Genomic DNA, 17,327 nt, shown 5'->3' with positions numbered 1-17,327 from the left:
TACACATGAAGCATTATCTCCCTACTTTCGTATTCAATTCTCCTTGCAATAAATGATAACAGTCTACCAACTTTCCTAATAAGTTCCTTTACCTGCATACCAAGGTTTTGTGATTCATATAGGTTAGATATCTCTGTTTCTCTGAACTCTACAGTCTCACAGCATCTAGTTAATATGCTCTTCTCCTTCCTGCCAAAATATACTTGTTTTCCCTTATTATACTCCGCTTGCCAGATCTTCATCCACTTATTTTATATGTTAACTTAGCAAATTTAGCAACTCTACCTGCCAACCCTTCATTGAAGTCATTTTGATGAATTGCAAACAGTAGAAATCCAAGCACTGGTCCCTGAGACATGCAACACTTGGTACATTAATAAAATACAAATTACTATTACTTATTAAGTCAGTCCAACAAGCAGTTGATTAAGTTTATCAATTAAAACATTCGTATTTTAATCTGACAATTATTTAATTTAAAAGGTGTGAATTAAACTTTTGGTTTACCCTTGGTTTCCACTGATCACATGCAGCAATAAGATGTACAGGTGTCATGCAATTGCTTACAGTTATTTCCTTTCTATGAAGATTCACAATTCCTTGAAAATAATGCTGACTGCAGGATGCTTACATCAGGTGTAAATCTACTGTCCTAGAGCCGCAAAACATGATGCTTTTGTACATCATGACAGTCCAGCATATAGCATTGCTTCAAATTTCATACTTCAGTGCAAATGTGTGGTTGGTTTTGCTTTCATGTGCTGTAAAAGCTACATCTTGAAAATTACACTGGACTATTAATAAATAAAACTTTGGTTGTGGTGCAAGACAATAGGCAAAGTGACACACATTCCATCAGGCCTTTCACTTGACTTGTCATGCATTATTATTCGATTGAGGCATCTGTAAAAGTAAACAGCCACACAGGGTTCATAACAAAGTCCCAAATGGATTTATGAAAGAAAAATTCGAGAAATAATTTGTTAAATTAAACTTGTCTGCTAACAATGTGTTCGATACCTATCACGTACATGATCTGAGCTCTAAATCAATCAAGTATGAATGTGCACACGGTGCCAATTGTATTTATCTATTGGTGTGTTAGACAGGTGGGAGGTGATGGAGAAGAGAGGTGGGGTAAACAGAAGGAAGATTAAAGACTCAAGAACATTTATTTTAAAAAGTCATGATTATTTTTACCACTCATACAAAAATTACACACATCTAAAACAATGTTATGTAAACTTCTGCTATTTCCAACAAAATAAGTAATTTACAGTTCAAGTAGCAGTCAAGAGGGGTTCAAAGATAAATGCAATATAGTTTGGTAACCCAGAGCTTATTTTGACAGGCATTTAAATTTAATATCAGTGTTAACAATAGCTTTTTGTACATAATGGTAGTATTAATTCAGAAAGCAGAGCATAAGACAGCTATGATTTACTGTGTCTGAAGAATAATATATACAGCAATTTGCAGCTCACCTCAAAACCTATATGCAGAATTTAATGGCAATGCAATAGATAAAGAGATTGACACAATATTAACAGTGACAAAAATGATATGTTACCACAAGATTAGGTTAAAACTGCCCTCCAGGTCTTTTACCACAATACACTCCCTCTAACTTTAAGAATCAGCCCTACCAACTCTTCCTGTTACTATTTGATTATCTCCCTCAAGAACTGCTTGCCTGCTATCTAATTTTTATTTCAGAGGAGTCTGCTTCGTTTGTTTAGTTTCATGGTACTAACAGACAACAGGAACACCTATAGTTCAAAACAGACTCAGTGCTTTAGTCTCTGAGGCATTAACTGTCACAAGGTTCCCATCTGTGCCATCATTTAAGGGTCCACTTTTGGTGCCTGTTATAGTTCAATACAAGCATACATGCCTTTCAATCAGAAGAGTGTGGGTCCGAGTTCCATTCCAGAAACAAGCACAAACGAAGCTGAAACTTTAGTGTGATAATGAGGAAATGCTGCACCATCTTTCTAAGATACTAAACCTAGATCCCATTTACCTACTTAGGAGGATGTAGAAGATCAAATGCCATTACTTGAAGAATGAAGAGATTCTTCAAACATCAATTTCTGTGGTATTAGAGTTTGTGTGACTTTGCTGAGCAAAAATTGGCTGCTGTTTCCCACCAGTGCATCTGCTTCATAAAGCACTTCATTGCTTGTAAAGTGCTTTCTATATTCCTAGGTCAAGAAAGGCACTACATAAATCTAAGGTAACAAAGTATACAGCTGGATGAACACAGCAGGACAAGCAGCATCAGAGGAGCAGGAAAGTTGACGTTGCAGGTCTAGACCCTTTTGTTTTTGCAAAATATTGAACATCTTTTAGGTTTTTAAAACAAAAATCCCTTCTTAGACAGGAGTGTTGATCTGCTGACTTGATAAAACTGCTTTTTCTGCTGACATAGTTAAAGTTACCGTGCAAAATAATATATAAAGGGAGACACTACAAACCTTGTCATTTTTTTGTATTAATAGTCACAACCCTTCTCACATCATAGTTTTGGAATGCACCAGTTTTAATTATATTGCCTGGTAATGTAAATTCAGCAAAGTAGTACATATACAGACATCTGTTTGCGACCATGTTAGGAATGTGGGACTTAATGTATGACTTTTCACCTGTAGCAGCTAGATTTGATTCCATCCCTCCTTCCTATTTGTGAACTTTCTGACAAAACCAAATTTTTGGCTGTCCTAACTTGATGGATCATCTGCTGAACTGAACATATATTTTGGCACTCATTACCAATCTTAGGGCACAGGCTTGGTTCTTCAGGGAAATGGAAGCATTGTATTGATGCAGTAGATTTGTGTTTCTGAATGTTAAGGCACATTATTGAGAGAGAGATCGTTGAGGCAAAGTAAAGACATGGCAGCTAGTTACAATATATCTGACCTTGGCCTGTTAGACACCAATACCAGACCAGTGTGATGGATAACTGTTTCACATCCTAACAACGCTACTATCCATCACCTTGATGGGCACAAGACAACCAATCAACAAAATTTAAAAAGTTATATGCTGTTTATCCCGAATGGTATTCTTGCCATGAATATACTCAGGACAGCTTCTTACACTTCAGTCAGACTTGCTCATGAGATAAGTATTAAACTCAATGAGTGAACTGTATAACAATGGGAGTGGAAAGTAACTCAACATTTGTTAATTTAACTGAGGCATTCTTAAGAAATGGCCATGCATTATAATAAATTGAACTTTTTTTTTGCATCTGGATCCTTTGGGTCCCTTCATTAGCAAACTACTGTAAAAGGAAAATGAAGAAACATTTGCACTGAATTTTGATTCTGCATTGTTAGATCACATGTTTGGATATGAATCCAGAAGTTCAGCCATACACTGAACAACTTAAGAGATTTCAAGTTACTCAGGTAAATATTCCTACATTCATACAGGTGAACACACCATAATCATGTCTGACAAGGAAATTTAAAAATTTGGGACATTTCAGTGACCAATGAAATAATCAATTATACCAAATTTACATTTTATAGCAGAACCAATGAACATCATAGAGATCATCCACCCTGGATTTATTAAAGAGGCATAAGTTTCCAATAGTACATCATAGAAACCAACTACAGGTATTACGTTTTTAATTGCCGAGACTTTTGTTGCCAACACTAAAACACCAATGTTCTCATGACTTAAGATTGGAAAATGACAATATCACGCAATGTTAATAGAAGCATGAGTTTTAATTACCTTTAAGGTTTTAAAAGTGTGTCTCAAATTTAGACCAAACATATAGTTTGTTAAATGCAGACTTGGGGGTAAATTGTGCATAAAGTGAAGTATTATACCTGATTTGTGACTGACAGAATATTCCTATTTCTATTCAGAAGTGAACTTGTTCCTTTCACAAACAGAAAGCAACTATATAAATTTGTATTATGGTATAAAATTGTTCAGTGAAAGATACCTCTTCACTGGCTGGTCTATTTTACAGAACCAAAACGGATCATGGACATCAATTAACTGCTTAACGGATGCCTTACTCCCAGTTGGTTTTCCAGTCTGCCATTTCCAACATGTTAGTTGGCATGACAACATCAAAATGTAAATGAAACACATCCTCTGTAAAAACAGGACTGTCAGACCTTATGGCCAGGTAATATGTTGAATCTTTTTCTTTGGCTCTGTAGATCTTAACTCCACCTGCAGGCAAAAACAAAGCATTATTTGCAATTCTAAATAATATGTAACTGTTCTGAGCACCCAGTGTCTATATCAGCACTAATGTACTGACTAAATTGCCAAGTTGTACAAGATGTATTGGGAGTGGAAAGATTGCATGATTGCTTTTTGTATGTTTCATCAGCACTAGGTAGGAGCAAAATGTAATTTAACTGTGCAATGTAATATCTGTAACCATTCAGCAAACATATTTTCTGATAGTTTGTTAACTAGAGTGATACTTAAGGAGAACAATGCCATGCATTCAGTCCTCAACTGTTTGGCATTCACCATCTGGATTACCTGGTTAACATTTAACTTAAATTAGATTAGTCAAAGCAGATGTTTGCCAACAATGTACAGTTCTGATATGCTCTCCCAATCATTTCTGATCAAATGGTCTCAGTTCCACTAAAGCAAAATATTGCAGATGCTGGAAATCAGAATTAAAAACAAAAAGTGATAAATATATTCATTGAGTGAACAGATCACTTTTTCCTCCTGGAATTTCCCTGGTAATTGCTTTGACTGCCAGTTGGCTTCTTGCAAACATTGACTGAACTGAAACTGATTCTGATCGATGTCAGTACTGAAATTTAGAGCATGATTTGATTGAGTTTGGACAGTAGAATCTGCATCAACATCCTTGGTTAGAGGAGGATGTCCCAGGCTGTCCGAGGGATTCAATGAATTGAACACTGACTCAAATACGAAAATTTTTCAAAAAAGTTATCGATCTACCATTAGACCTCTTGTCACAGAACTGTTGAAAACAAGGAATTATGTTGTAGTTTTAATCATAATGCAGGCACCTTCATTAGGTCCTTACAAACCCAGCCAGGATTAGTATTACTTAAGTTTCTCCGGCACTAATATAATAAAGTGAAGTGCTATGACAATTTGGACTCACGAAAACTTGCTCTGAAACACAATCCTCTTTGGAAAGTTAGAAAATCTACTTGGTCTGAAGTTAGGAAGGTGGTTTATTTGTTTGGAGAGATGGGTTTCAGCAAAGTGCTTCTATAGATAACAGATATAAAATATTTTTTCACCCATCGTCAAATCTTACTTCTAATTTCCTAACATCCAAGTGTATATATAGATATTCACTTTCCTGTTAAGGTCACAGATACAAATTAACTTTAGAAAAATGTCAGGAACTAGCTTACACTTAGTTCCACAGTACATCTACAGATGATTTCAAAAAGGTAATGAAGGAAATAAATAAAAGGGTTACATAAATGCAAAAAAAGGGAAGATCCAAAAAAAATGGATAGGAAGAAAGTATAAGAGCTGTAAACATAAGTTTCAAATGCTGAAAATAATACTTTTAAGATGGACAATATTCTAGAATCTTGCAACTTAGAATCACAGGATCCTTATAATGCAGAGGCCATTCAGCCCACTGAGTCTGCACCAACCCTTCAAAGAGCATCCCACCCAGTCTCAACCACCACCCTATCCCCACTACCCTGCATTTATCATGTCTAATCCATCTAGCCAGCACCTCCCTAGACACGTGGGGCAATTTAGCAAGGCCAAGGTATTAACCTGCGTATCTCTGCACTGTGGCAAGAAACCTGCGCATCTGACAGAAACCTACACAGACAAATTCCACACAGACAGTAGCCCAAGGCTGGAATCAAACTTGGGTCCCAGGCAATACAAGGCAGCAGTGCTAACCACAGAGCCGCACAAGAAATTTGTGGGATTCAAACCCACACGGCTGATGAGGCTGATCCTTTAATCTAGCACCTTGACCGCTCAACCGCATGACAACAGTAACTAGTTCCATGCCAAACTATCAAAAGAAATAGGCAAGGATTTTGTAGATGCATTAACTCTCTAGACTTGGAAATCACATAAGAAAAACAAAACTGTTTATGTAGCACCATAATGCAATGTAGATTCCTGGGGCACAAGCTGCTGCTAGCTGAAACCTGAACTGTACTTACCAATGACATTAACGATGAACACCATGCAAGCTATGCAGGCAGCAAAACTAAACTGAAATTCTACCCATCAAATACAAAACTAAAATTAAACAAAACATTTGAAAATTATTGATTGGACCTCAATTCCAATATTGAGTTGAATATTGAGCTGAAGATGTGTATTCCATAATTAGCAGCATCTCTAACCAAGCTGTTTCAGTATAGCATCATCATCCATATCTGGCCAACAAAAAAATCGTAAATTGCCCAGGATAAATCAGTTGCAAAAAGCAGCACAAATCCAATCTGATATATTAATGCACCATCAATTTGCTTGCAAATGTCAGAAGTGTGAATACTGTTGTCAATTCAGCTGTCCAGCAGCACTTACTCACCAGTGATCTGTGATGCAATGTTTGGGTTTCACCAGAAGCATCCAGCCCCACCCTCATTCCACAACTGGTCCAAAAATGGACTAAAGAACTGAATTCCAAGGATGAGATGAGACATCAGCTGCTAATTAGATTAGGTTAGATTCCCTACAGTGTGGAAACAGGCCCTTCAGCCCAACAAGTCCACGCCGTGGGCTGTGGGAGGAAACCGGAGCATCCGGAGAAAACCCACACAGACACGGCGGGGGCAAGAGAAGAAATGTGCAAATGCCGCACAGACAGTTACCCGAGGCTGGAATCGAACCCGGGTCCTTAGTGCTGTGAGGCTGCAGTGCTAACCACTGAGCCACCGTGCCACCCTTTAAGAATGTGGTCAAAGAGCCTCAGTAGAGTAAATTGTAATGGAAATCAAGTGGAAAATTCTCTGCTGTGCTAGGTCTGGTTCCAGCCCAAGGGAATATAATTGTGATTGTTTGACACTTGTGTTCCAAATTTCTGATAGTCATCATCCTTTTGATAATAAAACAGAAGGGGATTGGTAAGTGGCAAGTGACATTTATGACACACAAAGGTCAAGCAATAGTCATGTCCACTGAGACAGGCTAACCACTTTCCCTTGACATTCAACAGCATGGCCATCACCAAATGCCTCACATGCAATATCCTGGGGATCTTGGTTAGTTCAGTCAGCATTTATGTGACTGACTGTAAATTTCATAGTTACAATAGCAGGTCTATGACGATGGCACAATTCTCGACTTCCTAGAGCAGTTCCACCTATTTACAAACACACAAGCCAGGATTTTGATGGCAAAACAGCATCTCAGGAGCACTCCTGAGATGCTGCTGGGCCTGCTGTGTTCATCCAAACTCACATTTTATTATCTTGGGTTCTCCAGCATCTGCAGTTCCCATTATCACAGGATTTTGATGGCATTGGGTCAAGTGGAAACAATGAGTGCAGCTCCGAAAACACTCAAAAGACGCAACACAATCTAGGACAAAGTGACTCGGCTAATTGGTGTACCAATGTTGAATAAGACCAAAGTTGTAGTGTGGAAAATAAGCAAGGTACATTACAACAACTCAAAAGTATCTACACTACAGAAGGACAAAGAAAGCAGGTGCATCGGAACATCACTAAGTTGTATACCTTCCTAACTGAGAAATATGGTCCTTCATTATGGCTAGACCAAATTCCGAAACTAACAGCACTGTTGGGAGTACTTCACTACAGGCTGCAGCAGTGCAAGGCTTACCATCACATTTTCAAAGCCAATTAGGGGCAGACACTAAATGTTGGGTCACCTACCTTGAATGATTTTTTTTTAAAATTAGCATGTGCAATGATTAATGATGAATTGGGATGCACTACTGGATCCAAGATACATTAAAAAGTTATTTTGTAATTTGGAAGCAAGTCCAGACTTCTCAGAACACATCTTCAAATATACTGTCCTATATTGATCATCTGCTGTTGTTCAAGAAGGCAGCTCACCACCAAGGCAACTAGGGATGTGCAATAAATGCAGGCCCAGCAAGTGACACCCACACATGAATTTTAAAAAACCTCTTCATATTCGAGCAATAACTTTCCCTATTAATCCATCTGCTTCTAAAACCTATTCTTTCTTCGAAGACCATTTTCATGTTGATTCCTGATATTAAATACTTGCAATATGGTAATGATCTTCTGCTTTCGTCATAGACATCTAGTAGAAGTGGCCAAAATCATCCTGAAACCTAAATATCTATTTTCCTTAACATTGTTCATCTTTAAAACAGGAACAGGAGGATGAATTACTTTAGTCTTCATGTCTGAACTCAAGTCACAAACAAACATTAAGATAGAATCTAAATCATAGTAAAATACACTCATGAAATTTTCACTCGCCCAATCACGAAAATGATCCTTAATTTTCCAATGAAATTTGCTTTGAGAAGTCTGCTCCTCATTTTTACTGACACTACAATCTGGATGTACACTGTGATTTACAATTACATTTCTAACTTGGATTTTAAGGTGCTTTGTTAGGAATTATTCATCATTAACCATCTTTCCTGTAACTATTACTCAACAGTTGACTGATTGGAAGTCCTAAAGGACTTCACATGAAGGGAAGTCGTACATTAGAATATTTTTTCTACATCGTATGTCAGGCCCATCACTCTGATACAATGTTACCCTTCTGGAAGGGAATTGACCATTTCTAAAGGACAGTTATTAAAAGGGTGTATAAAAGTAAGGTTTGTGAAGAGATGCTTATGTGCTCAAGAGATGAAAAAGCAAACAATGCTTTCAAATGGAAAACTGATCTACTCGCGAGAGAAATCAAAGTGTGACTCCATATTGGTGCTTATGCTGTGCAAAAGCTGATATCCTAAATAGATGTGCCTACTCTGTTTCCATATAGAAGTCTCATTCCTATAACCATAGATCTAACCTATTCTTGAAAGTTCCCATTGCATGTAGTTCAACAACTTGCACTAGCAGTGCATTCTATTACTTCGCAACTGTGTAAACTGATTTAGTCTCTGTCCTAAATCTCTTATGTTTATTTTGTTCCTAAATTCTTTTATTCTGTCAGCAATAAATAAACTGAAGTCAGAGCTAACAGGCATAGGTATAATGTTCAGTCACCAAATGGCTTCCCAATACTCATTAGCCCATAGATGAATGATCACTTGGTTAAGGGATCTAGTACAACTTAGAACATAGAACAGTACAGAACAATACAGGCCCTCCAGCCCACGATGTCGTGCCAAACTTTTACCCTAATCCTAAGGTCTATCTAAGCTCCACACCTACCTTATACCATCATTCATATGCCTACCTAATAGCCACTTAAATGCCCCTAATGAGGCCGACTCCACTACCCTCTCTGGCAACGCATTCCATGTCCCAACCACTCTCTGTAAAGAACCTACCTCTGACGTCTCCCCTACATCTACCTCCACTCACTTTAAAACCATGCCCCCTCGTAATAACTACCGCCGCCCTAGGAAAATGTCTCTGGTTGTTCACTCTATCTATACCTCTGATCATTTTGCACATTTGTATCAAGTCACAGCTCATCCTGCGTCGTTCTAAAGAGAAAAGTCCCTTGCCCTCTCAACCCTTCCTCGTAAGGCCTTCCCTCCATTCCAGGCAATATCCTGGTATTCTCCTCTGCACCTTTTCCAATGCTCAGCATTAAATCTTTCAACCTTCAGGAGCGATGCAAATACATACAATGTATTCTGCGATCTGAATTGCAAATGAAAAAAGGTTAAAACTACCTAAAAATGTTCAAAGGAAAATTGAACAATATGAAAAAAAAATTGAAAGGGCTAACAAGCAAGAGCAGAGTGTTGGGATAATTGGATAAATCTATCACATACCAAGCAAAAGTAAGATGGATCAAATGGCCTCCTTCTGTGTTGAATCGATCTATGATTCTAAATAGGTGGCAAGTTTACCTATCTTTCTCCTTAGGGAAAGCCCATTCTCTAAACGCACAATTACAAAAATTGAAGAATGAGACAAGAGACAAGTTATACAAGGACTTGCATTGCACTAGAATTTCCAGAACTTTCCCAGATAGTTGAGCAGACCGATGGAAGGCCCAGTAAAGTAATAAACAATGTCAGCAGAAAGCAGCACTACCAGTCTTATTACTTAATTATCTTTTTTTATAGCAGCTGTAGAGTGAGGGTATCTCATGGACCACAGTTCAGACCCTGCTCTAGAGAGCTTGTCATGCCTAAAAGCTCTTCACATCCATAAGACATTAATTTGAAGACAAGCGCATTAAGATGTTGACATTCTAGCATATCTTAAACTCAAATAATACCACTTACAATGCAACAAGATGTTACTTTAAACAGTTCACAGCAAATACAGATAGAATATTAAAATTAGTATAAGTTTTACAATTAAAAAATATCTTGTATTACTTATGCAAGCTCTTTAAACCCTGGCTAATCCTTCCTTTAAAAAGGATCGAATGCAAGGCGAGGCAAAAGCAACTTCTACAAAACCCTGCTGACAAGTGAGAGCATCAGGGCTATTGCTTCATTTTGAATAAACAGCAGGAAGCACTCATGATCTGGGCAGAACTAAAGATTAATTCAAATATGTACAGTATTCAAAATTATAATTTATAACAATGACTAGAAAACTGCAGTGAGAACTGATGCTGGAAAAAGATTTGTTGCCTAGGTTGCCTTGTGTATCAATTTTTATTGGAATACATCTAATTTGGCTAAATAATAAATATCACTCAAAAAAAACAAACAAATGTAAGCTCAGACATGAGTATGTTTATTGGACAAATGCACTAACTTGAACCATTACACAAGACTATTTATGAAATAATTTCCAATTAATATAACAAACAATCTGTTCTAATGCATTCTTCAGAATCTGTGCTTTCACTGATATAGTTCATGGTTATTTCAGAAAATTCCATAAAAAGTTACATTACAACTACAACAGCTCAATTACACAAGCGTGCAAAAAATCTAAATTTGCATGTCCTGTCAGGTCTGGCTAAAAACGATAAATTTTAAAACTTACTGGTGCATCTCCCTCTCCATCTTTTGCAAGCGCTCGCTTTAGTTTTATGGGATTGGTGCCTCCAGATGTTGGGTAAGGCAATGGAGAGGTTTTCAAAGGCATAACACCTCCATGTTTCACGGTAATCATATCATTGCTAGGTACAACACCTTGAACTGGACTTTTGACCACATTATTATCGGTCAGAATATTTGTGCCACTTGGCTGGACAGACAGTTTATTAATGTGGGCGGAGCCCATGATTCCTGGTGGTGACTGCTTTAGTTGATCTGCCATTGCATTTTCGGTTTTTTTGAGCTTTATTTTCGTGCTTGTAGAGCTGCCATCAAACACAATTAGCGGTCTTTTCCTCGAGCCTTCCAGTGTTGGTCTGTAAAATAAGTGACATGTGGCTGTAAGCTGAACACCAAATTAAAATGTCCAAACGGAACACCTTGAAATGAAAAATCACGCAATCCATTATGGTCAAAGTAATTATGCCTCATAAAATACTGATTAATAGAGTGTCTGTCCTTGGATAATTATTAAACATTTTATATATTTCAATATATTCACACCACGCAAATGCCAAGCAATGCCCTTCTCAGAGAGAGAATCTAACCATCTCACCTTGACAATTAAATGGCATTGTGATTGCTCAGTATTAGCATCCTAGGGATCACTAACATACAAAAACTGAACTGGACCAGCCATAAAACTGGGAAATCCTACCGTGAGTAAGACATCTCTTGACTTGATTCACCTCCACAAGGGCACAATCAGAACTAATAGAATGCTCTCCATCTGTCTGGAAGAAGTGCATCCAGCAACACACGAAGCTTGATACCATTCAAGACAAAATAACTGCACTCCAAACATGATCTTAAAACATTCACTCCTTCTACCACTGGAACAGAATAGTTCTGGTGTGTAGAAGCCAGCCAAATATTCTCAACAGCACCTTCTAGCCATCTAAACCACGACCTCAATGGCCGAAAAACAACAGGCGCACGAGACATATTGGAACACCACCAATCTGCAAACTCCCCTCCAATCAAACAACTCCAACTTTATTGCCTTTGCTATCACTGGGTTAAATCTCAAAACATTTCTGAAAAATACTGTGAAAGTTCCCGTATCAGATCAATTTCAGTAGCATTTGAAGAAACAAAGGCTAGAGAACTCAGAAATAAATACTGATGTTTTGAAAACAGCTCACATTACAGAAGTAGTAATGTTGGAGGTCTTAGAAAATATCAAGGTGGACATACGTCAGGAACCTGATATGATGTATCCCTGGACTTTGTGGGAAGATAGGGAGGAAATTGCAGGGCCCATTGCAGAAATAGATTAATCATCTATAAACATGAATGAGGTGTCAAATGACTCGAGAGTAGCTCATGTTGGTGCCTTTTGATTTTTAAGGGTTATAAAAAGTGAAGCCAGGGAACGGCAGACTTGGGAGTCTGATTTCAGTGGTGGGCAAGTTGTTGAAAGTGATTCTGAAAGATAGGATTTACATACATTTGGAGAGGTAAGGAATGTTTAGCTATAGTCAGTATGGATTTGTGAGAGAGAAATGGTGTCTCACAAACTTGATTGAGGAAGTAACCAAGAATATTGACGATGACAGAAACATACACATTGCTTACTTGGGCTTTAGTAAAACCTCTGGCAAGGTTCTAGATGTGTACTAATTTGTAAAGCTAGATCACATGGAATTCAGGGTGAGCTTGCCAATTGGATACAAAATTGGCTTATCACCTGAAGACAGTGTGGTGGTGGAGGGTTGTTTCTCATACTGGAGGCCTGTGACTAGCACTGTTCCACAGGGATCAGTGCTGGGTCCACTTTTCTTTGTCATTTACATGAATGATTTCGATGAGAACATAGAAAACATGGTTAGTAAGTTGTTTATCTAAGATTACAAAGAGATCTTGATCAATTGGGTCAATGGGCTGAAGTGCAGCAGATGGAATTTAATTTGGATCAACGCAAGGTACCGCATTTTGTAAAACAAATAAAGGTAAGGCTTACATAATTAAAAGTAAGGTCTTGGGTGGTGTTGTAGAACAGACACCTGAGATTCAGGTACATACTTATTTGAAGTTTGCATCAAATACAAACAGGGGAGGGGACTTTTTTCACTGGAGTGAGAGAGGTTCGGGGTGACCTTATGGAGGTTTATAAAATCATGAAGGGTACAGATAAAGTGAATGGTAGGTGACTTTTCCTTAGGGTGGGGGATTTCAAGACTGAGGGAGGTGGCTATTAACATAAGAAAGATTTTAAAAAAGACAGGAGGGGCAATTTTTTTTAAAGAAACAGTGTGGTTTGTGTGCGAAATGAACTTCCAGAGCAAGTGGTGGATACAAGTACAGCATTCAAAAGACATTTAGATCAGTACATGAATACTAAAGATTTGACGAACATAGGCCAGGCACAGGCAGGCAGGCAGGACTAGTTTAGTTTGGGATTATAGTTGGACCGAAGGATCTGTTTCCATGCTGTATGACCAAATAAGAAGCAGCTCACCACGTTCTCAAGGATAATTACGAACGAGCAACAAATGCTGACTTTGCCATCAATGCATAGATTTCCATGAAAGAATAAAAGGAAAGAATAAATAGCAAGGTGATTTTAATAAGAGTTCTGAGTAGTGAGATAGTACAGCGCAAACCAAGTTGACATAGGATCTTAGCAGGAATATTGATAAACAGATCTCTGATGCGGAGGGCCATCACATTATGGATTTGATTGTCAGTCACTAATCAAAATATGGTTAGGATATTTAGTTAGATTAAGATAAATTGCAACCCTATATATAAACACTAAACATTTCCAAGTCACTACAAATAGTTTTGTAGCAAGTAAGTTACCTGGGATGTTGGAAACAAGTATAACACTGAAGTGAAAAATGGTTCTCAATAATGCCATGGTTGCATGAGTAAATTATAAAATAATAAGCAACTATTGGTGCAAGCCTCATGAGTACAAATACTACATAAAGGAACATGTGCACATTTGAATTCATATCAAAATTAGGCATACAGCATAACATTAATCATCAAGGCTTCTAATAAACACAAGCATTCTAGAACAAAACAAATACTGCAATCTCATTATTCAGACCCCTGCAGCTGAACATGCCCCGTTCATTGAAATTAATTCAGCAAATTTGTACTCTGCAACATATACATAGCTTAAAAACAGAATTTTACAGAACTGATTAGAGCTGAAAGAACATCATAAAACTAGTACTTTAAAAAAGTAATTGACTAATTTCACTGATAATTGAATTTTGTTTCATTGCACAGGTCACAAGCCTATTATTCACATCCAAATATGTATAAAGCCCTAGTGAGCGCTCAAGTTTTTTTTAATGCTGCCTGTATGAAAACCATTGCTGACACCCATCATTCAGCACAAGAACAAAAGCATAAACCTGAAATCTGCAAGTTAGGAATTCTTACAATAAAGCTAAAACAATTGATGAATATTTTTGATTTACCATACAATACAAAAAAATTACGTGCCTTTTAGTTTGTGCAGTACACATGGACTGTTGACCTCTTTTCTCAGCCATCTTTCTTCCCCACCTATTCTTGGGCAGCTCTCTCTGTGGCAGTGGAATGACATGTTGAATGTACACTTCAACAATCTGATCCTTCCGAGCTTCATGCAGGTTATCAGTGGCTATTTTTCTCTGAATAAAATATGCAGATCTAGTTAAGTTCCACAAACAACTGCACTCATATCTGCAACATTGCACATATTACTTTCCAACCAACCAAGCATACTACAATGGGAATGAAAATACCATACAAACATACACCAAATATTAGTTCAAAATTTACCAAATTTTTGATGCCACAGTAACTGCTGAAATAGTAAAGTTTCAGATTCAACAGAATGTGGAAATTGAAGCTACCTGTTGAAACCCACATTTAGTGCAATACTTACACTTGCAAAATTTAATGATTTTGAGTCAACATGGATGAGTCGGACTGAGGTGTCTGTTTCTGTCCTGTATGACTATATACTGACAGTATCATAGTGCAAGAAACAAGCTATGGGAAACTTGAAAGTAAACAGTACATTTAAGTGCATCAAATATATCACTTTTATAACATTATTTTGTCACATACCAGTATTAAAAACTACGAGGCCCCCATATCTGTTTATTGTTACAAAAACCATTAGAGGTCAGATATATCTCACATTAATTCAAGACACAATCAGCTAATTCTGCTTTCCTATAGCTCAAGTTAATTATCCTCTCTCCCCAATACCACCCCCCCATACAGTCTTGTTATTGTTAATAATAAGGCTCATAACAATAGACACGTCCAAACCTCAAGGTCAGAAGGCCTAGACTGAGGTCTCACATGCCCCATGTCTGAACAGGTTAATTAAAACTATCTAAGCACAGTCATTACAAAAGGGAGGCTATTGAAGCTATCAAGAGTGTTGCAAATCTCTGCAGCAGCACCAGCTTTCTGCCATTGTATCTGCACCCATGCTCTGGATGAACAATGCACATGGTGCCATTCTGTCTTCTCCCCATAACTCAGCAATGTTTTCTTGTTCAGATAATTCAATTTCCTCTCAAATGCCTGAATTCAGTTTAAATCCCCTATTCTATTCCTGTAGCAATATAATTTTTATTTCCAAGTGCCTATCTAATTTCTTTTCATAATCACTCACCAGCCACTTGGGCTGCAAGTTTCAGATAACTGTCACCCACCACAAAACAATTCCTCCTCACACCCTCTAGACACAAAACCTTAAAATAGTTTTTGTACCAACGATGGATTCCACCCCCCCCCCCCACCACCACCACCTTATCTTACCAACTCCTAGAGTCTCCCCTCAATCTTATTTTCAAGATTAATCCTAACCACTTCGACGTATCCTCAAGGATAAAAAATGCCAATAAAAATTTATATTCATGCTACTTGAGAATTTAACATAGCAAGCTAGGAATTATTGGAATTACTCAGTATACCAGGCAGCATCAGTAGCAGCAACATTTCATGTAGTCATCTGTTTTTATTTCAGATTGCCCACATCCGCAGTGTTTTTGCTTCTTGCATTTTCCAACTAGGGAAAGTTGGCTTTGAAAACATCTAAGCAGTTATTAAAGCCTAATTGTCAATAACAATTCAAATTCCCTATTCTATCCCTGTAGCCATGTAATTTTATTTCCAAGTGCCTAATTTCTTTTCAAAAATCACTCACCAGTCTCATCGGCTGCAAAAGGTCCAAATAACTGTCACCTACCACATAAAACAATCCCTCCTTACATCCCCTACACAGAAAACCTTAAAATCGCATGCTCTAGTTTTTGTACCATCAACAGGATAACAATGTAAGAATCAAAAGAACTGCGGATACTGTAAATCAGGAAGAAAAACAAAGTTGCTGGAAAAGCTCAGCAGATCTGCCAGCATCTGTGGAGAAAAAAAGAGTTAACGTTTCGGGTCCGGGGACCCTTCCTCAAAACAATATGTTGTTGAGTTCTGAGGGAGGGTCGCTGTTCTTTTCCGTCACAAATACTTCCAGATCTGATCTCTTCCAACAAACTTTGTTTTTGTTCCAGGTTTAAAGTATCTGCAGTTCTCTCGGTTTTTATTTATAACAAAACAGCCGCTTCGGGGCCTGCGCAGCTGTCGGTTTAGAACCACCCGATTTAGCGCGAAGTATTCCCGTATTTAACGATACACACCACCACAACTCTCACCTGCTCCAGGAGTTGCAGCAGAAAGTCCCCAGACAGGAGCTCTGGGTGCAGCAACAAATGCGAATCCAACTCCCTCATCTCAACCGCCGCAACCGCCATCTTTAGATCCTCCCGGTAGGGACCACGCGTCACGTGACCCCGTTCCACCAATCAGAGCCTCGACGTCACAGTCAAGAATGGGAGCAACCAGCTGTGGGCTACTGCACCAGCGCGTTTTACCCTTTCTTTGGCGGGGGGGGAGAGAACGCCCACCAGCGGGACTCCGGGCAATGACCCAACTGTGTGATGGGTTGTGGCGAGGCGGGTAAAAGCGAACCCGAGTGTCAGGTGGTGGAAGATGCGGGTGGTAGCGCCCCCCGTGCAGGAGGAGGAAGGTGCGCGTCGGTCTACGTCACGTCTCTCCCGGTCGTTCTCTCAGATGTCACATGGTCGGAAACGTATTGGAAGGGGCCGGATGTGAGACCGATAGGGAAGACGTCAGGTAGGATCGAGAGGCTTGG

General features: G+C 38.4%; 2 protein-coding genes across 5 annotated transcripts in view; one reads left to right on the top strand and one right to left on the bottom strand.

The window, feature by feature from the left end:
- Positions 1-1,180: 1,180 nt before the first annotated feature.
- On the bottom strand, positions 1,181-17,221 carry c6h2orf49 (chromosome 6 C2orf49 homolog). Its single transcript, XM_048532301.2, has 4 exons — positions 16,828-17,221; positions 14,621-14,790; positions 11,106-11,475; positions 1,181-4,203 (listed from the first exon to the last, which is right to left on the bottom strand). Exons 1-4 carry the CDS (start codon positions 16,924-16,926, stop codon positions 4,147-4,149), a joined length of 696 nt encoding a protein of 231 aa, XP_048388258.1. The 5' UTR covers positions 16,927-17,221; the 3' UTR covers positions 1,181-4,146.
- tgfbrap1 (transforming growth factor, beta receptor associated protein 1) overlaps positions 16,979-17,327 on the top strand; it is a 52,523-nt gene continuing 52,174 nt past the window's right edge. Inside the window, exon 1 of one of the 4 annotated variants that reach the window (XM_048532300.2) lies at positions 16,979-17,308. In XM_048532300.2, the coding sequence (XP_048388257.1) occupies positions 17,113-17,308 (196 nt within the window). In that variant the 5' untranslated portion in view covers positions 16,979-17,112. The other 3 variants (XM_048532294.2, XM_048532295.2, XM_048532299.2) reach the window with 3 other exon arrangements.

Source organism: Stegostoma tigrinum, chromosome 6, assembly GCF_030684315.1.
Source record: "Stegostoma tigrinum isolate sSteTig4 chromosome 6, sSteTig4.hap1, whole genome shotgun sequence".
Classification (NCBI taxonomy): Eukaryota; Metazoa; Chordata; class Chondrichthyes; order Orectolobiformes; family Stegostomatidae; genus Stegostoma; species Stegostoma tigrinum.
The sequence above is the reverse complement of the archived record's forward strand: the minus strand, read 5'-3'. Positions and strand labels throughout refer to the sequence as shown.

Excerpts from the sequence above, each read along its gene's own strand:
- c6h2orf49 (XM_048532301.2), bottom strand. The coding sequence starts at position 16,926 with ATGGCGGTTGCGGCGGTTGAGATGAGGGAGTTGGATTCGCATTTGTTG. Across the intron at positions 14,791-16,827 it reads TGCTGCAACTCCTGGAGCAG|AGAAAAATAGCCACTGATAA; the intron begins GTGAGAGTTGTG and ends TATTTTATTCAG. Across the intron at positions 4,204-11,105 it reads ATGGAGAGGGAGATGCACCA|GTGGAGTTAAGATCTACAGA; the intron begins GTAAGTTTTAAA and ends TTTTGCCTGCAG.